Source organism: Oenanthe melanoleuca, chromosome 14, assembly GCF_029582105.1.
Source record: "Oenanthe melanoleuca isolate GR-GAL-2019-014 chromosome 14, OMel1.0, whole genome shotgun sequence".
Taxonomy (NCBI): Eukaryota; Metazoa; Chordata; class Aves; order Passeriformes; family Muscicapidae; genus Oenanthe; species Oenanthe melanoleuca.
In genome coordinates this window covers 15483943-15503561 of record NC_079348.1, presented here as the reverse complement: position 1 = coordinate 15503561, position 19619 = coordinate 15483943, and the positions used below count along the sequence as shown (strand labels likewise).

The following is a 19619-nucleotide window of genomic DNA, read 5'->3' as shown; positions in this document are numbered from 1 at the left end:
AATTCATAAGGAAAGAATTCCTTTTCCCCTTCTGGGGTCAAATAAAAGGGCATCAGGAGTTGCACGGCTCCATGCTGAGGAGCATCAGGGACACAGATGTAGCTCTCTGTACACAGCCCTGATCTAACGCTGAATTCACTCTGTGACTTCCAAAAAGGCACTTAGTTTTCCACCAGTTGTGCCCTCCCTCTGCCTTGCCTCAGGCTCTGAGCATGGCTAGGTGACACATGCAAAGGGAAGGGCCACCCTGCAGCTCCTGCCTCTCTGGGATGTCAATGCCTGTGGATGCCCAACAACGACAAACACCATGGGAGCCTCTGCACTTACCAACCCACTTCTTCCTTAACCTGGGAGAGTGGGGTTGGTTTTAACTTGTGGCAGAAGACAAGCAAAGGAGAGAGGAGATGGGAGAATGCCTTTTAGAAAGTTGCTTTGCCGCTGGCCTGCGCATGCCATGGCGGTGCCTGCGCTGACGTCAGTGCGGTGCTGCTGATTTGCACCAGCTGAGGGGCTGGCGCAGGATCCTCCCCTCCCCAGGGCTCTGACGTGGGGCAGGAAGGGCTCGTGCTGGGATATATTCCTGCCTGTGCCACACTGGCTGCCGCAAGGCGACGAATGAGGAACCTCTGTGGAGACGCAGAGGACACCCGTGGCTGCCCACAGAGCCCCTCCTGCACCCTGGCACCAAGCCATGGGGGCTGCTCCTGCCCTGGTCCCTCTGTGCCACGGGAAGGGCAGTGAGGTGGCTGCTGCAGGTGCAGCAGCACTGGGAGCCTCGCCTTGCCAAGGGGTGCCAGACCGGCACCTTGCTGGCAGTTTGTGCCAGCTGTGATACAGCTGTGAGCTCACTTCCATCCCTGCTCCTCTCCAGGTGTTCTTCCCTCAGTGGAGGCTGCAGGACCAGACCTAGGCATCCAGCCCTATAGCTCTGGGGTTTCACCACCCTGTGGAAGGTGATGCCTTGGCACGCCCAAGCTTATCTTGCTGCCTTCCAGAGCAATCAATCTCAAAGAGCATTTTTGACTTGTACTTTGCTCCCACACGTGTGATTTGTGTGTTAATGTAATGCTGCACAGCATGGAAAGCATCCCACTGAACACTCCTGGGAAAGAGGAGCCCAGCCCTCAGAATCAGGGCTGGTTTGGGACAGGGATGGATGATGGAATGCTATGCACCAAGCCCAAGAAGGACAAGTGACATCTGGTCAGCAGCAGTCGTCTTTACTATGGACCACAGGAGATCAGAAAAGTAACCTTGTTAACAGGAGACCTAGTGGCTAACAAAATGTCATGCTGTAGGATGTACTAGAGAAGCACAATCACCAGAACAAAACGGCACCCAGGGGGGACAGGGAAGCCCAGGGGGTTGCAGGAGATGCCCTATAGCAAATCTCTAGTGTGGTATTGACACGTCTGCGAGTGCAGGGAGCTGGCTGCATGGGTTCCTTTAGTCTTGGACACAAGTCAAAAGGTCCTCACCTTTACCCAACTCCAGTGGCTCTGGCACAATGATTATTGACTTTTTTTCAGAATAAAAATACTAATATAATTTTGTTCCACAAACTGTGTGCAAGAATCATTTCTCCAGGTGCAGTGAAAGGAGGGCAGATAGGAAAACACACCCTTCCCAGGGTTGTCCTTGTGGCTCATGCCCTCTTCTCACTGACACCACAGCCCTCCCGAGCAATCCTCTGTGGCTTTGCCTTCAGTGAATCCCAAACAAGGCTTTTCAGAAAAAAAGAGAAAGGGAAAAAAAAAGTATTGCTGCTTCTTCTTGTAATATTTTTCTTCTCTCTCTCTCCCCCCTCTTTCTTCTTAAAAATGTTTACTTTCAAAAATTCCATTCCTGCAGAGATTCCTCCTGAGCTCTGAGGTCTCTGGACTCCACCCTCCTCTTCTCCAGTCAGAAAAACTGAGTCTCGATGTCTCTTTGGTTAAAAAAAAAAAAAAATCTAAAAAACCAGCACAAACAAATAACACACAACCCAATATGATCCCATCCCACCCCGCGGACGGCTGATGAGAGGGTGTCTGTGGAAGAAGGAAGCATCAGAGACGAGCTGTCTGCTCTCTGGAACCGAGGTCTCCGCTCCTCTCATACGGTGGTCGCTGGCCCGAACTGGAGCACCAGAGGGGACGTCTCCTTGATGCGGACGTAGAAGCGGCCCTGGGGCTGGCTGGTGTGGAGGGACAGAGGCAGGGAGTCGTCGGGGAGCCAGCGCTCGCTCTCGTCGGCAGCGAACACCAGTGCGAAGTGCTCCAGCTGCTCCTCGCCGTAGCGGATGGCGGCCGAGCCCAGCACGTCCTGCGAGACGTCGTTCATCTCCAGCACCACCAGCTTCACCACCTCCCTGGCAGGCGTCTGGCTGGTGATGTGCAGCTGTGGAGAGAGAGAGGGGCGGGAGAGATGGATGGTAAGGGGGAGGAATGAGGAGGAACGGAGGGCAGCACGCAGCATGTAGGAATGGCGAGGGTGGAGGAATGGCAAGGGTGGAGGAACGGCTGCCCCAGTGGTGTCCGTGAGCAGGTGGCAGCAGCCTGGCACAGAGCCATGGGCACACTGTGCCCAGGGAATGCCCAAGGGATGCCCCAGCATGCCAGGGCCCAAACTCATGGACTGCTTTCCTGCCTCCACTCCTCTCTTGAAGCCCTTGCCACACAACCCTTGCACGTGTCACCTACAGCTCTGCTGAGGCTGCCCCACTATCTCATCACCTGGAGCTGGAGAGGGATAGTCCCTGTCCTGCTCCTGGTACCATGGAGGGATCTGTGTGAAGTCCCTTCTGTGAGCGGGCTCCACACCCTCAGATCAGCTGGACCACAACAGCCCTGCCAAACTACAACTGAAACCTCTTTGGAACACAGCACTAAATTTCATCCCACGCACAAGCTTGGGGTTCCCCCACTAGCAGCTTCCCTGGGGATAGCCCTGTGAATCCCAAATCCTGTCAAGAAAATGAGCTCATCAGGGCTCTGCCTGCTAACACTGGGAGCCGCTGCTTGGCTTCAAAGCCCCAAAGGCAGGACATCCATCCTCGCCCAGGCAAGACAACGTTTCCTTTGGCACATCTGTGAGGGCTTGCGGAGCACCAGGAGTGCTGCCTTGGCAGGGTGGTCCCAGCCCTGGGCCCACGTGAGCACTGCCAGCCCTGAACAGCCGTGGCAGGGCTCAGCTGATTTACACCAGCCGAGGAGCTGTGCCTTTGAACTCGCCTTTCTTCAAGGAGAACATCGTAAAACGCTTTCAAGCAGGCGTGTCCAGAGCTTTGCAACTTCAAAAGCCACATGGGCAGCCTGCCAAGAACCCGAGCGTTGTGCTTCAGTTCCATGGAAATCTATGGACATTCCTCAAATGGAAAATAATCTGGTGAGGCAGAGTTGTCTCTGCTAGGATGTTCTGGCTGGGCGCAGAGACACTGGCTATCAAAGCTCCACAGCAATAAAGTAATCAGCCTGTTGGCTCTGTTGTTCCTCTGCCATTCCCTTAGGATTGCTTTCAACCCAAACCAGTGCATGATTCAATGATTTTCTGCTCCATCATCCTCAGCCCTGGACACCAGGAATGTCTCAGAAGGGGAATTTCAACATGGGAAGGCTCTCCATGGCTGGGACCAAAGGAGGCTCCAAAGCCAGAGGGGGACCTGCCCAAGGTGTGCATCCTGGGGGATGTCCTCTGTGGGGATCCCACCTGGAGCAGATGTGAGTGATCAGAGCTGGGAGGTCAGCTCTTGGCAGCAAAGCCCTCATGGAGAGGAGTCAGGTCACACATCTGCTCCAGCATAGTCTGAAGGAGTATGGAAGGAGCTCTGCCTGCTGCCCCAGCTGGAATTGGAGTGGGTTCTGCCACTGGAATTGCCACAGGCTGGAGACAAAAGGCCCTTCCCTAATGGGGAAGGCTGGAGCAGAGATCACACACCTGGGAAGGGGAGGCTGTAGGAGGAGCACGGCCAGGGCAGGGGTGGTGGCTGAATTTTGGCCCAGAAGGATGATGTGTTTGAACACCAGGACGTGGCAAGGACGTGGCAAGGATGTGGCAAGGACGTGGCAGTGTGTCCTTTGCTCTGCCTGCCCACACTGGGTGGCAGCAACCTCCTGTCACCTACTGAACCACAGAGCAAGAGCTGAACTTCAGCCCCACCACCTTGTCCCCAGAATTTACTTTCTGTGGCCCTGGCTCACTCCTTCTGCAGCAGCAGCCATCGCTCCTGCACAAACACCCCTGTCCTACCATGACCCTCACCACCACAGCAGGGACAGCGGGAGTCAGGGCAGGAGTGCTGCGGGTCTGCAGGCGACCTCCCCCCTGGGGCGGTGGAGGATGGGGAGGGCACTGCCAGGTATGGGGCACATCAGCCCTGCTGCCTGTGTCCTCATCCTGCCAGCCCTGTCCCTCCAGGCACGGCAGAGCCGCTCTGCCACCTCTTACAGGCTCTGGTACCTTGACACTGGTCTCTTTGGAGAGTCCCGTTTCATACTGAGGGCAAACCCTCAAGGTGACAGAGCCCAGCTTCTTCCCTTGGTCAGCCAAGCCCCCGGGCTGCTCTGGCTGCTGCTCTGGCGAGTTCTGAGTCCGTTCATCTGAGCGTGTCCGGCAGACGGGCTCTGAGCCCGGCCCGCCCCGGTGGCGCTCGGGGCTGGCTGTCGAGCCAGTCCCCAGCCTGAGCTGGCCGCAGTGGCCCGGGGTCCTGCTCTCGACCGGGGAGCTGTCCACAGAGCCGGGGCAGGACTTTCTCGGGGCGGGACAGTGGGGCTTGGGGAAGTCCAGGCTGCTGGTGCGGACGCAGTACGCCTGCCGCTTCTCCGTGATGCGCAGCAGCTCGATCTGCCGGCTGGGCAGGACGAAGTCACTGTCGTAGAGCGCGGGCGGCGGCCGCGGCTCCTCGGGCGGGGGCGGCACTGGCGGTGGCGTCTTGAGCTCGTGGCTCTGCAGGACATCGGGGGCACTGTCCCGCAGGCTGCGGACCGCCCTCCGGCCGCAGCACTCGGGCCCCGAGGAGGAGGACACCAGGTCGAGCTCCTTCGGGCTCTGCGCCCGGCTGGAGTCGTAGTCGCTATCGGTGGCCAGGAACACCTCCGAGGAGCCTTCCTCATCCGACAGCCCGTGCGAGTCTGCGAGGGAAGGGAGGAGCAAAGAGGGGCTCAGCCTGAGTGTGAACGACCCTCGCCGGGGCGGAATCCAAGGAAGCCTCTGAGGTTCAGCCCCTTGTCGCGCACCTGAGCTGCGCTTGCCTCGGCTAAGCCCGACTGCCCCGCCCGCCCTGACCCACCGGCTGCGGGCAGCCCCCGAGCAGGAGCCTGGCACAGCCCGGTCCTTACCTGAGTTGAGCTTGCGGCTGGTCTCTGGGGAGGGCACTGGGGATGGAAGGTAGTCAAGGTGGGATGAGGAGGATCGAGTTTTCTCCTTCGTTGGCCCCCAGGCCTCGCTGAGGAAGCCACTGAGAGAGACCCCACAGGAGGGCTGCTTGTAGCGGGCGTGCTGCAGGACATCCATGATCCAGCGCATCTCTCGCCAGATCTCCTCCATTTGCTGCCAACAGAGGAAATGGAGGAGCCCTTTCACACAGCAAACAAGAAAGTCCCACGGCAAAACACGGAGTCTGTACACACACCTCTCCCCAGAGCTTTGGGGGAATCCCTGAGCCGGGAAATGCAAAGTGCTCTCAGGTAGGAGGAGGATGCAGCTGCTGGTTCAGCAGGGCTGCTGGGACAGGGCAGTGTGGGAAGCTCTTTTGCAAATCCATCCAAAATGCACTTGCAGGCCCTTTTCTAGCTAGGAGGGCACGTCCACTGCAGAAGCTTTTGGGTGTCTCCTTGGGATTTTTAATGTGATCATTGCAGTAAGAAGCTGCTTGATAAAGCAACTACAGGCTGGAGAAGAAAAGGCTCCAGGGAGACTTCAGTGCCACTTCCAGTGCCTAAAAGGGCTCCAAGAGAGATGAAGAGGGCCTTGGGACAAGGGCCAAGAGTGATGGGACAAGGGCCTGCTGGATGGGCAGGACAAGGGGCTGGAGTGACAGGACAAAGGTGAATTGCTTCTAACTGCCAGAGGGCAGGGTTAGATGAGATATGGGTAAGGAATTCTTGGCTGTGAGGGAGATGCGGCCCTGGCACAGGATGCCCAGAGAAGCTGTGGCTGTCCCTGGATCCTGGCAGTGTCCAAGGCCAGACTGGATGGGGCTTGGAGCAACCTGGAATAGTGGAAAGTGGAACTGGATGAGCTTTAATGTCTGTTTCAACTCAAACCATTCCATGAATCTATGAAAGACCAGCCTGCTGCTGCCCACCAGCCACATCAAAGGAACCCCCCAGAGCCACCAAACCAGGGAACACCTCTGGTGCAGATGCTGCTGCCTGAGTCCTGGCACATCAAGGGCACTGTTGAGCCTGGCTCCCACCAGAAGCCATCCCATACCTGGATGTAGTCCTGAACCTGCTGGTGCCTCTGCTTGGCAGTGGAGAGCTCAGCATCTGAGAAAGCCTCCCTGAGGCTCTGCTGGGAGAGGAGCGACTCCAGCTCCAGCAGGGCGGACACCTGGCAGTACTGCATGATGAACTCCCGGTCGTACGTGAAGAAGTGAACTGGGAGAGGAAACAAGAGAGGGTGAGGGGATAAAAACATGAGGTCCCATGCTGTGGATGCCCTACAGGCTCCTCCCTGTCACCCAAGATGAAGAGGCAACACTGTCCATGTGGACAGTGCACCCCTCCATCCCTCCTCCCCAGGGAGTGAGGGAACTCTAGCCACCCCACTCCCAGCCCAGATCTCAGGAGGCCTCAGAGGACAAGGGACCAGCAGGGTTGGGTTTTGGCATTGCCTGTCCTCACCCAGCTCGAAGATCTGCAGTGGCAGTGTGAGGAAACCAGAGCGAGGGGTGTAGGGGTTGTTCTGGCCTGGAGCAGTGCAGACGTCGTCGGATGGAGGCAGCAGCAGCAGGAAGGAGACCTGATCCCCAAAGTCCAGCACCTCTTGGCTGTACAGACGGAAGTCTTTGGCCTGCAAGAAGACGGTGGAGGTAACAGCTGCACACATGACCTGGTGGGGCCTCTGCCCAGTCCTCAGGGACCACCTGCAGCCAGGGGACACTGCAGCTTCAGCACACAACCATAGGCTCCTTGCTTCTGGCATCATCTGCATCATCTCATCACCTCTTCTCTCATTTTTCCTAAAAGTCTCGAAACTTCTGGCCGAAGTCACCATGGCAGGGTGTCAAAAATGTGCCACCCGTGATGGCTCAGCCATGTGCAGGGAGGTGCCCTCACAGCTGCCCAGCCAGAAGCACGTGCCTGTGACTGGGGCTGGTGGGTTGCTTCCCAGCAGACACCTGGCGTGGTGGAAGAAGGTTTGTCCCCATGCAGTGTGGCCCCAGGGGCTGCAGCTCCAGCCCAGCACTCCTTTGGAGGGGCAGAGTTGGGCTGGTCTCCTGCTGCCTGGGACCAAACCACTGGCAGTGGTAACAGACCCAGATTTGCTGTTGCTGCTTTCGGGGTACAGTGTGGGAAGGACAAACAGCCCCTGTCCCTTGGGCAGGCAGACTCACCACTCACCTTCTGTTCGCACAGAACTAGAATCTGGGTGTTCCAGCCCCACAAGGAAGGCCAGACATGCAGTTCCCTGCCTGCTGCAACCACCAGCACCATACTCACAGCCCCATTCCCCCCCTCTGCCCCAGACCCTGGCTCCTGCCTCTACCTCCTGCAACGGGATGTTCACCAGGGTCATCAGCTCCTTGATGGCCACTTGGAGTTCCTGAAAAAAGGAGTTCTGGGACCTGTCAGCCTCTGTCTCTGTGGGAACAGGCTCCTCCACGCTGGCCATCTTCTGCAGCCACTCCCACTCCTCCCTGCAGAAGGCCAGAGACAGACAGATGAAGGAGGGAGCAGCTCAGGTGAACATGGACACAATTACTCTGAGAGCTGTGCTTGCTTGGCTGCTCCTCTCCCAGACATTGTAGCATCCCCAGAGATGTGGGAGAGGTGAAGGTAGAGAGAGAACTTAGTTTGCTCTAGGTTGAATCAGAATCATAGAATATGCTGAGCTGGATGGGACCCACAGGGACTGTCCTGACCCCACAAAGGACGCCCCAACAATCCCACCCTGTGCCTGAGGGCGCTGCATGCCAGGGATAAGAGGGAATATTTTGCTGCTGCTGAAGCAGGAGGTGATGGATGCTGTTAGCCTGGGTGGGACAGAGCAGCCTGCCCTGGCTGAGCAGCCCTGCAAATCCCACCTGGAGATGTTGGGGTTGGAGCGAATCTTGACGTGGCACAGGATGTTGGGGAGCTGCTCTGGCACCAGCACTCGGATCTGATCCACGGCACTGCACAGCTTCAAGTAGCCCAGGTAGAGGCCTGGGGAGAGGGCATGGCTGCTCCGCTGGTGGTAAGCCAGCTTGTCCTGGGAACAAAGGCACTGCTGGACTCAGCAAGTCCTCACAGAGGGTTCGTGCTGATGCTGTAGCACAGCCAGACCAGCTGGAGAAGGGCAGCAGCACAGGAAGACAACCTGGTGCTGCCAGGGTGAATTTGGCACCAACTTGATGCCTCCCCTTGAAACAAGAGGACTTTTGGAGGCTGGCTGGGCTCTGCTCCCCCTCTGCTGTGACCTTTCCCGGCCGAGGGGGAGCAGGGAGCTCTGGTGTTTCCCAGGGGAGCCCAGTGCAATCCCTGCCCCGAGAGCCCAGCACAGACCTGGACGGAGATGAGCAGCATGTCCAGAGCAGTGGGCTCCTCTGGGGACGACACGGACTTGCGGCTGCTCTGCAGCTTGCAGATGGGCACCCAGCGGACGCTCTCAAAGGTCTGGCTGGTCTTCACCTCCTTCAGGGTGACGATGAGGATGTTGCCCTGTTTGTCTTTGATGGGCTCGAAGAAGACCTGCCCCAGGTCCTGGATGCCCAGTAGCCCCTGTGCGACAGGGTGGGAAGGCAGGAGGAAGCAGAGGGTCGGGGATATCCTGGGCAGCTGGGATGTGCCTGCAGCTGCCTGCTGGAAACCAGTCTGCCCAGAAAAGCACCCAGCCCCTCTGCATGAGACTGCCATGACACCTGGCACCTCACTGTCCCCTGGCCAGAGTCCTGCCAGGGAGGATGAGGCAGGACACACAGTCATGGCCAGCAGATCCTGGGTTTACCCTGACTGTCTGCATGCTGCTCCCAAGAGAGCTCAGCCCCCAGCATCCCACTAAAGGTGTTGTTCCCCTCCCAGGCTGCCCCTCACCTGCATCTGCGAGATGGCCAGCAGCATCTTGAAGCGTGTCTGCAGGATGCAGGAGCAGGAGGACTGGGACACGGTGACACACTGCCGCAGCCACAGGATCTCATCCCACATACATGACACCTGCACGCACCACAGAGCGTCACTGCTGCAGCTGGGTCACACCAGGGGGTTTTGGGGAAATCATTTGGGATGTGTGTGGGCATGCAGCACCCCTCAGCTGGGTGCAAACAAACCCTGTGCCACAGGCTCTGAGATGCCTCCAGAATCTGTACCTGAGGGCAGCCCTGGGCTGTCCACTCAGATATCCATCTTCATCTAGGACTAAAACCTCAAGTTTTAATACAAGTTGGCCAAGGTGGGGAGGGAGAAGAAAGCACTCTCCATCAGTAGGTAAGGAACACCCATCAAATTATTTTGGCACTGAGCTGCCCACCTGTCCTTTCCCTAAGTCTGCTGACATTGGAGGAGCTGGCAGCACCTCCCTGTGCATTCTACAGCAGAGGCAGAGGTGCCATGGCAGGATGCTGAGGGGAAGCAGTTCAACAGCCACTGACATCACTTGGAAAGGCAGTGCCCACTCACCCTGGCACACAGCCTGCCCAGTGTGACACTGGTCTGTCACCCATCTTTGGGCTTCCAGGGGCTGGGATGAAATGCCATTCTCTGGAAGTTTCCTGGTCCATGCTGAACCCCAGCAAGCAGCAAGTCCACGGGCTGCCTGCACTGCCAAGCCCCAGTGTCCGGGCTGGAGGGGCAGCAGTGTTTCCTGATGCCTGCCTGGGTCACCCTGGCACTCCTAGCCCTCTGCCCAGGCCCAGGGTCCTTCAGCCACTCACCTTGGTAAGCCAGAGGAAGTCCTGCATGAGCAGGCAGGAGTAGGTGTCATCAATCTCCACAACAGGGATCTGGTCTTCATGGGTGACCAGGATGTTGTCATCCTTGTAGAAGATGGCTGTCAGATAGAGGCCCCTGCATGAGAGGGAGAACAGGCTTCAGTGCTATCCCCAGCTGCCAACTCCATCTCCCAAGGGCTCTGTTTCCTGAGGGAAGATGAGATGCCCTGCCCCAGATCTCCACTTGTCTCCAACAGCCTGTGGCAGAAGAGGCTTGTGGCTGGTACAGGAAGCAGGAACAGGAACGCAGCGTGTCCCAGCAGATACCATGGCCCATGACCCTGCAGCACATGGGACAGAGATGGGGCAGACTGTGCAGGGGACACTGGTCTGGACAAGGTGGGGTGCCAGGTGACTCTCAAAGGTGGTGCAGGGATCTGGGTACCAGCACAGCTTGGCCAGTCCAAATGGAGACACCAAGAGAACCTTTTATCTCTGGGCCATGGGACTCATCTCCACGGACACTATCAGCTCACTCCCAGTGCAGACCCTGCTCTGAGCACCCCCAGCCCCTAGTGTGCACTCTTAGCTCTTGGGATGGGCAGCTCTGTGGCCCTGCTGGGACAGGGGCTCTCACCAACCCCGTGCACCAGCCTCTCACCGCTTCAGGGTCTTGAGAAACTTGCTGCCAGGGTGGAAGAGGTGCTTCAGGCTCTTGGAGACCGAATGCTTTCTGCTCTGAGGCTGGTTCTTGCAGGGTTCTGTGGAGCAGAGAGCAGAGGATGCTGGAGCAGGAGATGAAGAGCTGCTGCCAACCCGTTGGGAGGGCTCTGCTGAGATCTCCACTGCCTGAGCTGCCTCCCTGCTCTGCTCATCCATGGCACAGCCCTGCTCCTGCACACCATCCCAGCTCTGCAGGACTCAGCTGTCCCCCACCCAGCCTCCCTGGAGCGCTGTCCTGTGGGCTCACCGTGGCAAATGCAGTGCTGGTGGACAGTCTTCACCTGGCCCAGCAGATGGTCCAGAGCCTCAGCCTGTCCCCTGCGCCGCGGCACCCGGCCGTCCAACTCCCGCCAGTCTGTGGGGACACAGCAGCATCACCCCTGCACCCCTTGGCCTGGGGGAAAAGGGGTTCCCAGCCCTCCTCCCACATCCCCCCATGCCTGGCAGCAGTGGTGGGTGCTGGGCACCTCTGGGTGTGCTGGGAGATGCCTGCTTTTGTGCCACTCTTCCCAGGAACACCCAGCTCCGCTGAGCGCCCCATGGCCACCCCACAGCGTGGCAGGGACACACCAGGGGGAAGCAACAAGGTTCTGTCTGTTGCTGCTGCACTTCACTGGCCTTAAAAAAATAAAATTCTTTCCAGTCTCTTCCTCCAGGTCTTCCCCAGTTACTCCAGATGAGCACTGGGAGCTAGGCTTACCTCGACAAACACATAAATAAACTCCTGCCAGCTCCACCCGCTGTGGGACAGCAGCAGGACCATGAGCAGGGCTGGAGACCTGCAGGCTCTTCTCCCTCAGCTTTATATTAATTGCTTTAACCACCCCGTGTCCTGCCCGCTGCTGTTTTCCATGGAAAGTTCAGCTCTGTTAACTTTGGCTAGAACTTGCCGCTATTTTTAGTCGCTTTAAAAACACCCAGGGAGGTGCCTGACTATATTCTGCTGGGCCAGGGAGGGATCTCTACTGAAGGGAGAAATATTACCGGCAATAAAAATAAATAAACTCCACTCCTGTCTGATTCACTTCAGCCACACTCAATTGATGCCACCTGGATCTTGGTCACAGGGAATGTGACCTGTGTGAGATGGCAAATGAGCTTTAAAGTGGACACAAACATGACAGGGACAAGATAAAGCCAGGACAGTGGACAGCTGTGCCCTTGCTATGTGAATTCCTAGACATGAAAATGGATTTTTGGTGATTTCAGTGCTCTGTGGATCTGCAGCCAGAGCTGTGCATGGTGCTGCACATCTCTGACCCATCACTGATCACCTCTGCCTGTCCCTGGTGCCCTCCCTGCTCCCTGGGTGCATGCAGCATGGTGGTACAGCATGTGCTTCCATGGCCTGATCCTTGGGACAAGCTCAGCCTCCCATGGGGCTGCTCCTTACTCATTCACAGCACCAATCCCAAGGGACACCACACAGGCACCTGTTTTGGAACTGGTGACAAGTGGCAGAGGCCATTCTGGAGCCCCCTCAGTCCTGAACTCCACCCTTTGGACTGTTCTTCCAGCCTAGTCCTCCTGGCCCTTCACCCAGCACCCTGGGGTGCCTTGTGTGACATTGGGTGGCTGTTTCCTGACACTCTTCCTGGGGCCAGCATCGTGAGGAGAGTGCTGACAGCCCAGAGCTGGTCTCTGCTGGGGCTCGTGACCCCATCCCAGCTTCCTCCAGGGAATGCAGGTCCTTGGGTCTGGGCTGGATGGAAGAGACCATGTGGTGGCACAGTTGGAGGCCCCTGCCACCCAGGATCACTCTGAGTCTTGGCTCTTGGCCACCTCCCAGCTTCCTCCATGGGATGAGCTGGTCCATGTGGCCTGAAATGGCTCAGCCTTTCCCAGGGGGCAAGGACAATTCAAGGCTGAAAAATCTCTATTTGGCAAAGCAGCTGTTGGCTGGAGGCAGCATCACAGACTCCCAGGCACAGCCTCCCTGCCTGGCCTGAGACTCCAAATTCTGCCTCTGCCCCTGGGTCCACAGGGAGCTGCTGGTCCCCATGCCAGCAGTGAGAGGGACCCCTGGATGGCACAGGGAGCTGCTGGTCCCCATGCCAGCAGTGAGAGGGACCCCTGGGTGGCACAGGGAGCTGCTGGTCCCCATGCCAGCAGTGAGAGGGACCCCTGGATGGCACAGGGAGCTGCTGGTCCCCATGCCAGCAGTGGGAGGGACCCCTGGATGGCACAGGGAGCTGCTGGCCGCCCACCTGCCCTGTGCTGGCTGCCGTGGCAGTGTCCTGGGGTACTCACTGGAAGGGATGGCGAAGGGGGGTGTGGAGGCTTGCGGGGGACCCCAGCCCTTCATGTTGTAGGCAGACACGCGGACGTGGTACGCCGTGCCCTGCAAGGAGACAGCACACTCAGCACGCCCCTGCCTCTCCTGGCGTGGCAGGTGAGGCAAGGAGGATTCTCCCAGGCCACTGCTCCAGTATACCATGAGGAACACTCAGCTGGGAGCCCACAGCCCGGGTCACTGGCTCTTCACCCCCCTCCTGCACAAAGTCCTTGTTATGAGATACTAGAGAATCCCTGTGGCTCTGCTGGGTGGGTTTGGGGCACCCAGAGGAAGAACTGGACATTGCAAATGCCCATCACCAGAGATGCTCCAGCCTGACTCAGTGCTTCTGTGGATTGGGATGTTGGTGATCCCCTGGAGATAGGGAGCTGGCCCAGCACTGTCAAGGGCTTGTAGCACAGTGACAGTGATTAAAGCCTCTGATTAAAGCTCAGTCAAGCTGACAGATGTTGCCAGGCCTCCAGGCACTTATGAAGGCGACAGGAGCCTGTGAGGCAGCTCTGAGAGTGTGATTGATGGGCCTGGAGCAGTTCCTTGCAGCGACGCTGCTCCAGGCTCTGCTTGAGCCCCTCCTGCCACACTAAGCACAGTTCCTGCCTCGACTGTGCTCCTGGGCTCTGCACTGCTGCTGTGTCTAAGCCCCTCACCTCATCAAGGGTGTTCTCTGCTCCTCGAATCAGTGCTCCCTGCCTGCCTACCCCTGGTAAGGGTGACCCACTTATCCCAGCATCTGCCTGTGCTCCCATCCTGAGCTCCATCCCACCACAGTCCCCGTGTCCCCAGTGCTGGCCCAGGCATGGCTCTTGTGGTTCTCAGGGAGATAAACCAGCAGGGAGCCACAGTGCCACCAGCTATGACCTTGCCGAGCTGCCGAAGATGAGATGGGGCTGGTGCCCCCTCCAGCACTGGGGCTGGGGCGAGGGGTTGGACTGTGCAGGTGGCAGAGGAATGAGCCACTGATTTATTGCCCAGGAAGAGTCTGGGTGGAGAAGGGAGTGGGGCGGGGGACGGAGGATAAACCAGGCACTGGGTGAAGGAGCCCGTTCTGCCTGTCACTGCCGAGCCCTGTCAGGGAGGGTCCCGTCAGTGGCTGCGGCCGTGCAGGGACAGACCGACGCCTCTCCCAGCCCCCGCTCTTGGCTCTGCCCAGGCTGTGCCCATGGCACGCAGCGTGGCACAATCCTATTGTTCCTGCTCAGAACGATCATAGCAACAAAGAATCATTAAGGCTGGCAAAGGCATCTAAGATCACTGAGTCCAACCACTGCCAAGGCCATCACTAAATCCTGTCCTCAAGTACCAAATGCACATCTTTTGAACATTTCCAGGGATGATGACTCCACCACTGCCCTGGGCAGCCTGTGCTAGTGCCTGATCCCCGCCCCACGGGCTGCACTATGGCCTGTGGCTTTTCCCAGCTGTGGACTCTCCCTGCTGAGCCCTGCCCACCGTGGGCACCCCGGCACTCACCGACACCAGCCCCTGGATGGTGAAGTGCAGCTCCTTCAGCTTGTCAATCACGGCTTCTCCCAGCAGGGGCGAGAAGCTGGGGGAGCAGCTCCACTCCACTGCAAGGAGAGAGACCCCAAGGTGCCATGAGGCCCTGCACTGGGGACAGGCCACCAGGGCTGGGGCAGCATGTCACAGACAGCAGTTGCAGGGGGACTGCAGACAGCAGTCACAGACAGCACAGGAGGTGGAGGCAGTGGAGTGAAGGCAGGGGAAAAGGTGATTCATAGTGGGGGGAAGATCATGGGGTGCTGCTGTCTTCACCAAGCCACATCAGATGGGGTCAGCACCTTTAATTTGTGGCTCAGAAGTGGAGGATGGAAGAAATTCTTCCAGTAACCAAAAATATTTAGTTTAAGTGAGTGAGGGGTGCAGGACAACAAAGTCTTCCCGGTGTGCAGGATGAGGGGGCAGCCAACAAACAACACTCCAAGTTTTGCCTTGGTGGAGGACGATATTTGGTCTAGCTCAGAGCATTTGAGTGGTGGCCAGGGTGTCCAGCAGCCCTGGCTTCTTCTGTGCTCCAGCATAAAAGTGGCCTGGCTGAGGCTTGGCAGCACTGCCCATGGCTCTGTTGTGTTGACATGGGGTGCAAGGGGTGCAAGGCACCTGCTGGGGCTGTGTGATGCTGCCCTGCTGCAGGGATCCTGGTCCTTACCCTTGTACTTGGTGACAACAGCCGAGTTGACACTCAGGGGCTCCCAGAAGGACACCTGCAATGAGGAGCTGCTGGCCACAGAGAGCTGGACGCTGCTGGGGGCATCTGGCACTCCTGGGGACAGAGAGTGCAGGGACTGCTGCAGTGAAGATGGTTACTCTGAACCTCCCCGTGTCCCTCTTGGGCCCTTCCCCGGCCCCAGGGACATATTCCCTGATGGAACAAGTTCTCCCCTGCAGGCACCCACACCGCAAGCCCTGGCCAGAAGGTGCAGGGACCCTCTGCGGGGCGCTGGTGCCACGCACAGCCCCAGTCCCCGCGGCGCAGGGGCAGCCCCCAGCCCGGCTGCGGTCACTCACGGGCATGCTCAAACCCTGCCTTCATGCGCTTGTAAAGCCGGAACCGCCACTCCCAGGCCTTGAGCTGCTTCTCCTTCTCGGAGCAGTCAGCGCTGGGCGCCTCGTTCACCACCTGTGCCATCAGCTCGTTGACGCGCTGCTCCGCCTCCCGCACCAGAGTGGAGAGGTGCAGCGAGCGGCTCTCCAGGCTCACGACTGCGGGAGGGCCGGGCAAAGGGAGGAGAAGGAGGTTAGGGTAAGCTCTGAGATTCAAGATTCATTGCCACAATGAATCCCCGCCCTGAGACCCCATCCTCTCCTCCACGTCCTGGTCCTGGGCTCCACTGGAGTGCACGATTCCCTTCGAGCCCTGCTGCAGCCTGCACCAGTCTCCGAGTGCCCAGTGATCTCCCCACCTGCATCCAGAGCATGTCTTCCCCACTGCCCCGTGCCCAGGGGATGGGCACAGCACAGCTCCCCATCCCAACTCACAGTGTGGGCTCTCCTTCGCCCCCGCCTGCAGCAGGGCCCTGGCGATGGGAGCGTTGTTGGTCATGATGGCGATGTCCAGGGGCAGGAGCCCCTCGCTGTTGGGGGTGTTGAGGTCCAGCTCCTCAGGGCTGTAGTGCTTCAGCATCTCCTGCACCCTGTCAAGATCCTGCAGCTCCACGGCCTCAAAGAGGGCAGCATTGCTCTGGAACTGGGTGAAAGGAGAAACGCAGCTGGGCTGAGCACAGGGCACCCTCCTCCATCCCACCAAAAACCCTGGACCTCACTAGCTTCCAATGAACCCAGTCAGGGAGAGAGTGCCCTCGTTCCAAACGCCTGGGAGCATCAGCTCTTTGCTGACACATCTGGATGATGCCAAGCAAACACCTGGACCAACTCCAGATGAACTTGCTACAGCTTCACTCAATGCACTCTTGTGCTCCCACCCAGGATCCAGCTCCCACGCACAGGGACCCTCAGCCCACGCAGAACCTCTGTCCCCATCTGGCAGGGCCAGCAGGCACTGACCAGGTCCCTGTGTCCCCATCTGGCAGGACCAGCAGGCACTGACCAGGTCCCTGTGTCCCCATCTGGGCAGGGCCAGCAGGCACTGACCAGGTCCCTGTGTTCCCATCTGGCAGGACCAGCAGGCACTGACCAGGTCCCTGTGTCCCCACCTGGGCAGGGCCAGCAGGCACTAACCAGGTCCCTGTGTCCCCATCTGGGCAGGATCAGCAGGCACTGACCAGGTCCCTGTGTCCCCATCTGGCAGGACCAGCAGGCACTGACCAGGTAAGACTTGCGGAGCTTCTCCTTCTCGCCGCGCCCCACCAGGCTGCCCTCATCGAAGGAGGTGTAGTTGACGCGGAATTTCCCGGACAGGTTTCGGTAGAGCCTCTTGGCTGCGTTTGGTGAGGAAGGGCCTGGTGGCTTCCTGGCCTGTGCCAGCTGCAGGTCCCGCATCTGCTGTGTCATTTTAGGCGAGGATGACCTGGGAAAAAGCCAGGAGGGAAATGAGGCATGGAGGATGTGCCAGAAAGGCAGAGGCACATCTGTTTTGTCAGGACCAAGGCAGGAATCACAAAAACCTGTTGCTCCTGGGCAAGGTGCCTGCAGTGCCCTCACACATCTGCTCCTTCTCCTCACCACTGCTGCTGGCCCTGCAGGGGTGCCAAGGGGCTCATATGATCCCTGCAGGTAAGTAATTTCCTTCCAGACACAAGCTGGGATGCCCAAAGCAACCTCAGGCTGCTCAGCTTTACAGCTGGTCTGGATCCATCTCACCAGGGCAATGTCTCCACACCAGTCTCCACCATCCAGCCCCTGCAGAGCTGGGCTGCCCCATGCAGGGATGCCCAGCCCCCTCAGTAGTGCAGGTTGCAGGGCCTGGCAGCCCCCAGAGCCTGGGTGAGTGCTGTCCATCACTGCTGGCTGGGGACAGCCTCATGTACCCTCCCCACACCCACCCTTCTACAGGAACCTGTGTCCTGCACTTAGCACCATCCCTCAGCCTCTTTTGGTACTCAGAGCTGTCATTGCAGCAAAGGGCACTCTCTGGAAGTGAACTGGGAGCAGGGAGCATTAAGGGCCATTTCTAAGGGCATCCAGGTCCTGATGGGGACCAGTGACCCCAGTCTTCTGCTCACCAAGAGATTCAGGCTCTACAGCTGCTCCTTACCTTCTCCATCCATTAACCTACAAAACCTTTTCTCCTCTCTGATTATAGCACCACAGACTAGTTTGGGTTGGAAGGGACCTTGAAGACCATTGAGTTCCAATGCCCCTTGGGATATGATTTTGATTCTTATTTTCAATATCTACAAGTCACAAGGAAAGCTGGTGTCTTTTCTGGGGCCCTCCAGAGCAAAAGCTGTCCCTCTCCCTGCAGCCATGACATTCCTGTCTCCATCAAGACCTCATCCCACCAGTCAAAATCCCCTGCTTTGGTGTGAGTGTGGCCTTGTTGCTGTGTGGGGCTTTTGCCCCTGAGTCATCCCCTATGGCATGGGGGGTTTCCACTGTGTCAAACATCTGATCCCCTTCTTGCTGGAGCTCTGGCACAGTTCCCAGAGAGGAGCACCAGGTCTAAGGAGAATTCAGCATGGCTACACTTAACACAGTTTCTCTCACTTTTGACTCCATCCCCCTGTGTATAAGGTCAGGTATTTAGGGGCAAGGTCTTCCTCCCTTGCTTTATTGGTTAAATATCAAGTGTGATAAAAGCATGACATTTGGCTGAAGGTCATGCCCAAACACTGCAGCAAGGCTGTGCCTGTGGTAAGAATGTTTATAAAGCCATAATTGGGAGGCAGGATATTAATAACCCCTCGCTCTGTGCTCTGTGTCGTCCTCATTTCAGATGAGGCACAGTGGGCTGCAGAAGGATTGTAATGATTTTACCTTTTATTACTGTGAAATTTAAGAGTGGAAAATGCTGCAGAGGTTGGCTCCTGGCAATCATTCATCTCACCAGCTTCAGCCTGAGCATTTAGAGGTCTCCAGCATGGCCCAAGCCACGGTGTCAAGTTGCTGCCCTGGGCTGCTCCAGGAATGGGGATTATCTGAACACAGGGTTTACTGGATCAGACACTGAGCACCAAGCACACCAACAAAGGCCCATTTGCAAAAGCAGACAGGTGTTTCATCACTTCAGGTGGCAAAATACCCTGAACAGCCACGTGGGAGTGGGTGAGTTTGAGCAGCAGAGTCTGGTTCTAGTGTGGAAGAAGGGATCTGCACCCAGAACATGTCACCATGCTGGGAGAGACCTGCATAAATCAAGGAAGGGCTGGAACACCAGTCCTGCGGTCTCCAGGACCTGCCTGGCTCTGGAGAGCTCCATGGGGTGCTCCAGGCTCAGGAGTCCCCAGCCTGTGCACACCATGTGTCACCATGGGCAGGGAGCAGCTCCTGGCACGGCTCCTCCCGAGAGCTCCTCATGCCAAGGGCTCACACAGCACACACAGCCTAGTGCAGAGGGCAGGGACAGCATCCCAGAGGGCACAGGGGCACTGCAGCAGAGCTCTGCTGTCACTGGTGCCCAGAGATGAGAGAAAACCAGTGTGCCTGAGCAGAGCTGGTCTGGCAGGAAGAGACAGGAAGGCGGGTCCTGACCCTCAGGTGAAGCCTGAGATGCAAAGCACTGCCTGGCATATGTAGGATAGAGAACTCACTCAAGAGGTTCTCCAGCAAAACCCTGCCCCTTCTCTTGTGTTTTCCCTGCTGCCCAAGTTCTTCTCTCTCCTCTCCACCTCCAGCTGCTGCTCAGAGGTGAAGGTGGCTCTTTCAGCAGGCTCATCAACAAGATGTGGAAATTCCACTGCAGCTCCCCTTCTTCAAAGGAGACAACAATGCTCTCCCACACAGAATGCTCTTCCCTCTACAGAAGCTGGAGCAGACCCTGTTGTAACAGATCCCTGCTCCATTTGTGTCTGCAGAATCAGGGTTTAAAATGGAGTGGTGCTTTGGAGAGAAAGTCCTTTGTTCTGCCAATTAAAATACACAACAAATGACCCAGTGCAGGCAGACTGCACAGCTGGGAGGAAGCTCTCTCATCGA

At 57.8% G+C, this 19619-nt stretch overlaps 1 protein-coding gene across 3 annotated transcripts in view; it reads right to left on the bottom strand.

Annotated features, from left to right (window-relative positions):
- Positions 1-1204: 1204 nt before the first annotated feature.
- The window catches only part of LOC130259209 (ankyrin repeat and fibronectin type-III domain-containing protein 1-like), a 194436-nt gene continuing 176021 nt past the window's right edge, over positions 1205-19619 (bottom strand). For all 3 annotated transcript variants that reach the window (XM_056503262.1, XM_056503263.1, XM_056503264.1), the window contains 18 exons: positions 16851-17052; positions 16065-16272; positions 15594-15788; positions 15235-15348; positions 14538-14635; positions 13022-13112; positions 11019-11126; positions 10710-10809; positions 10052-10184; positions 9216-9335; positions 8688-8903; positions 8228-8394; positions 7690-7840; positions 6825-6993; positions 6412-6578; positions 5316-5526; positions 4438-5108; positions 1205-2379 (listed from right to left, as the gene is read on the bottom strand). In XM_056503262.1, the coding sequence (XP_056359237.1) occupies positions 2095-2379; positions 4438-5108; positions 5316-5526; positions 6412-6578; positions 6825-6993; positions 7690-7840; positions 8228-8394; positions 8688-8903; positions 9216-9335; positions 10052-10184; positions 10710-10809; positions 11019-11126; positions 13022-13112; positions 14538-14635; positions 15235-15348; positions 15594-15788; positions 16065-16272; positions 16851-17052 (3406 nt within the window). In that variant the 3' untranslated portion in view covers positions 1205-2094. The remainder of the gene's footprint in view (positions 2380-4437; positions 5109-5315; positions 5527-6411; positions 6579-6824; positions 6994-7689; positions 7841-8227; positions 8395-8687; positions 8904-9215; positions 9336-10051; positions 10185-10709; positions 10810-11018; positions 11127-13021; positions 13113-14537; positions 14636-15234; positions 15349-15593; positions 15789-16064; positions 16273-16850; positions 17053-19619) is intronic.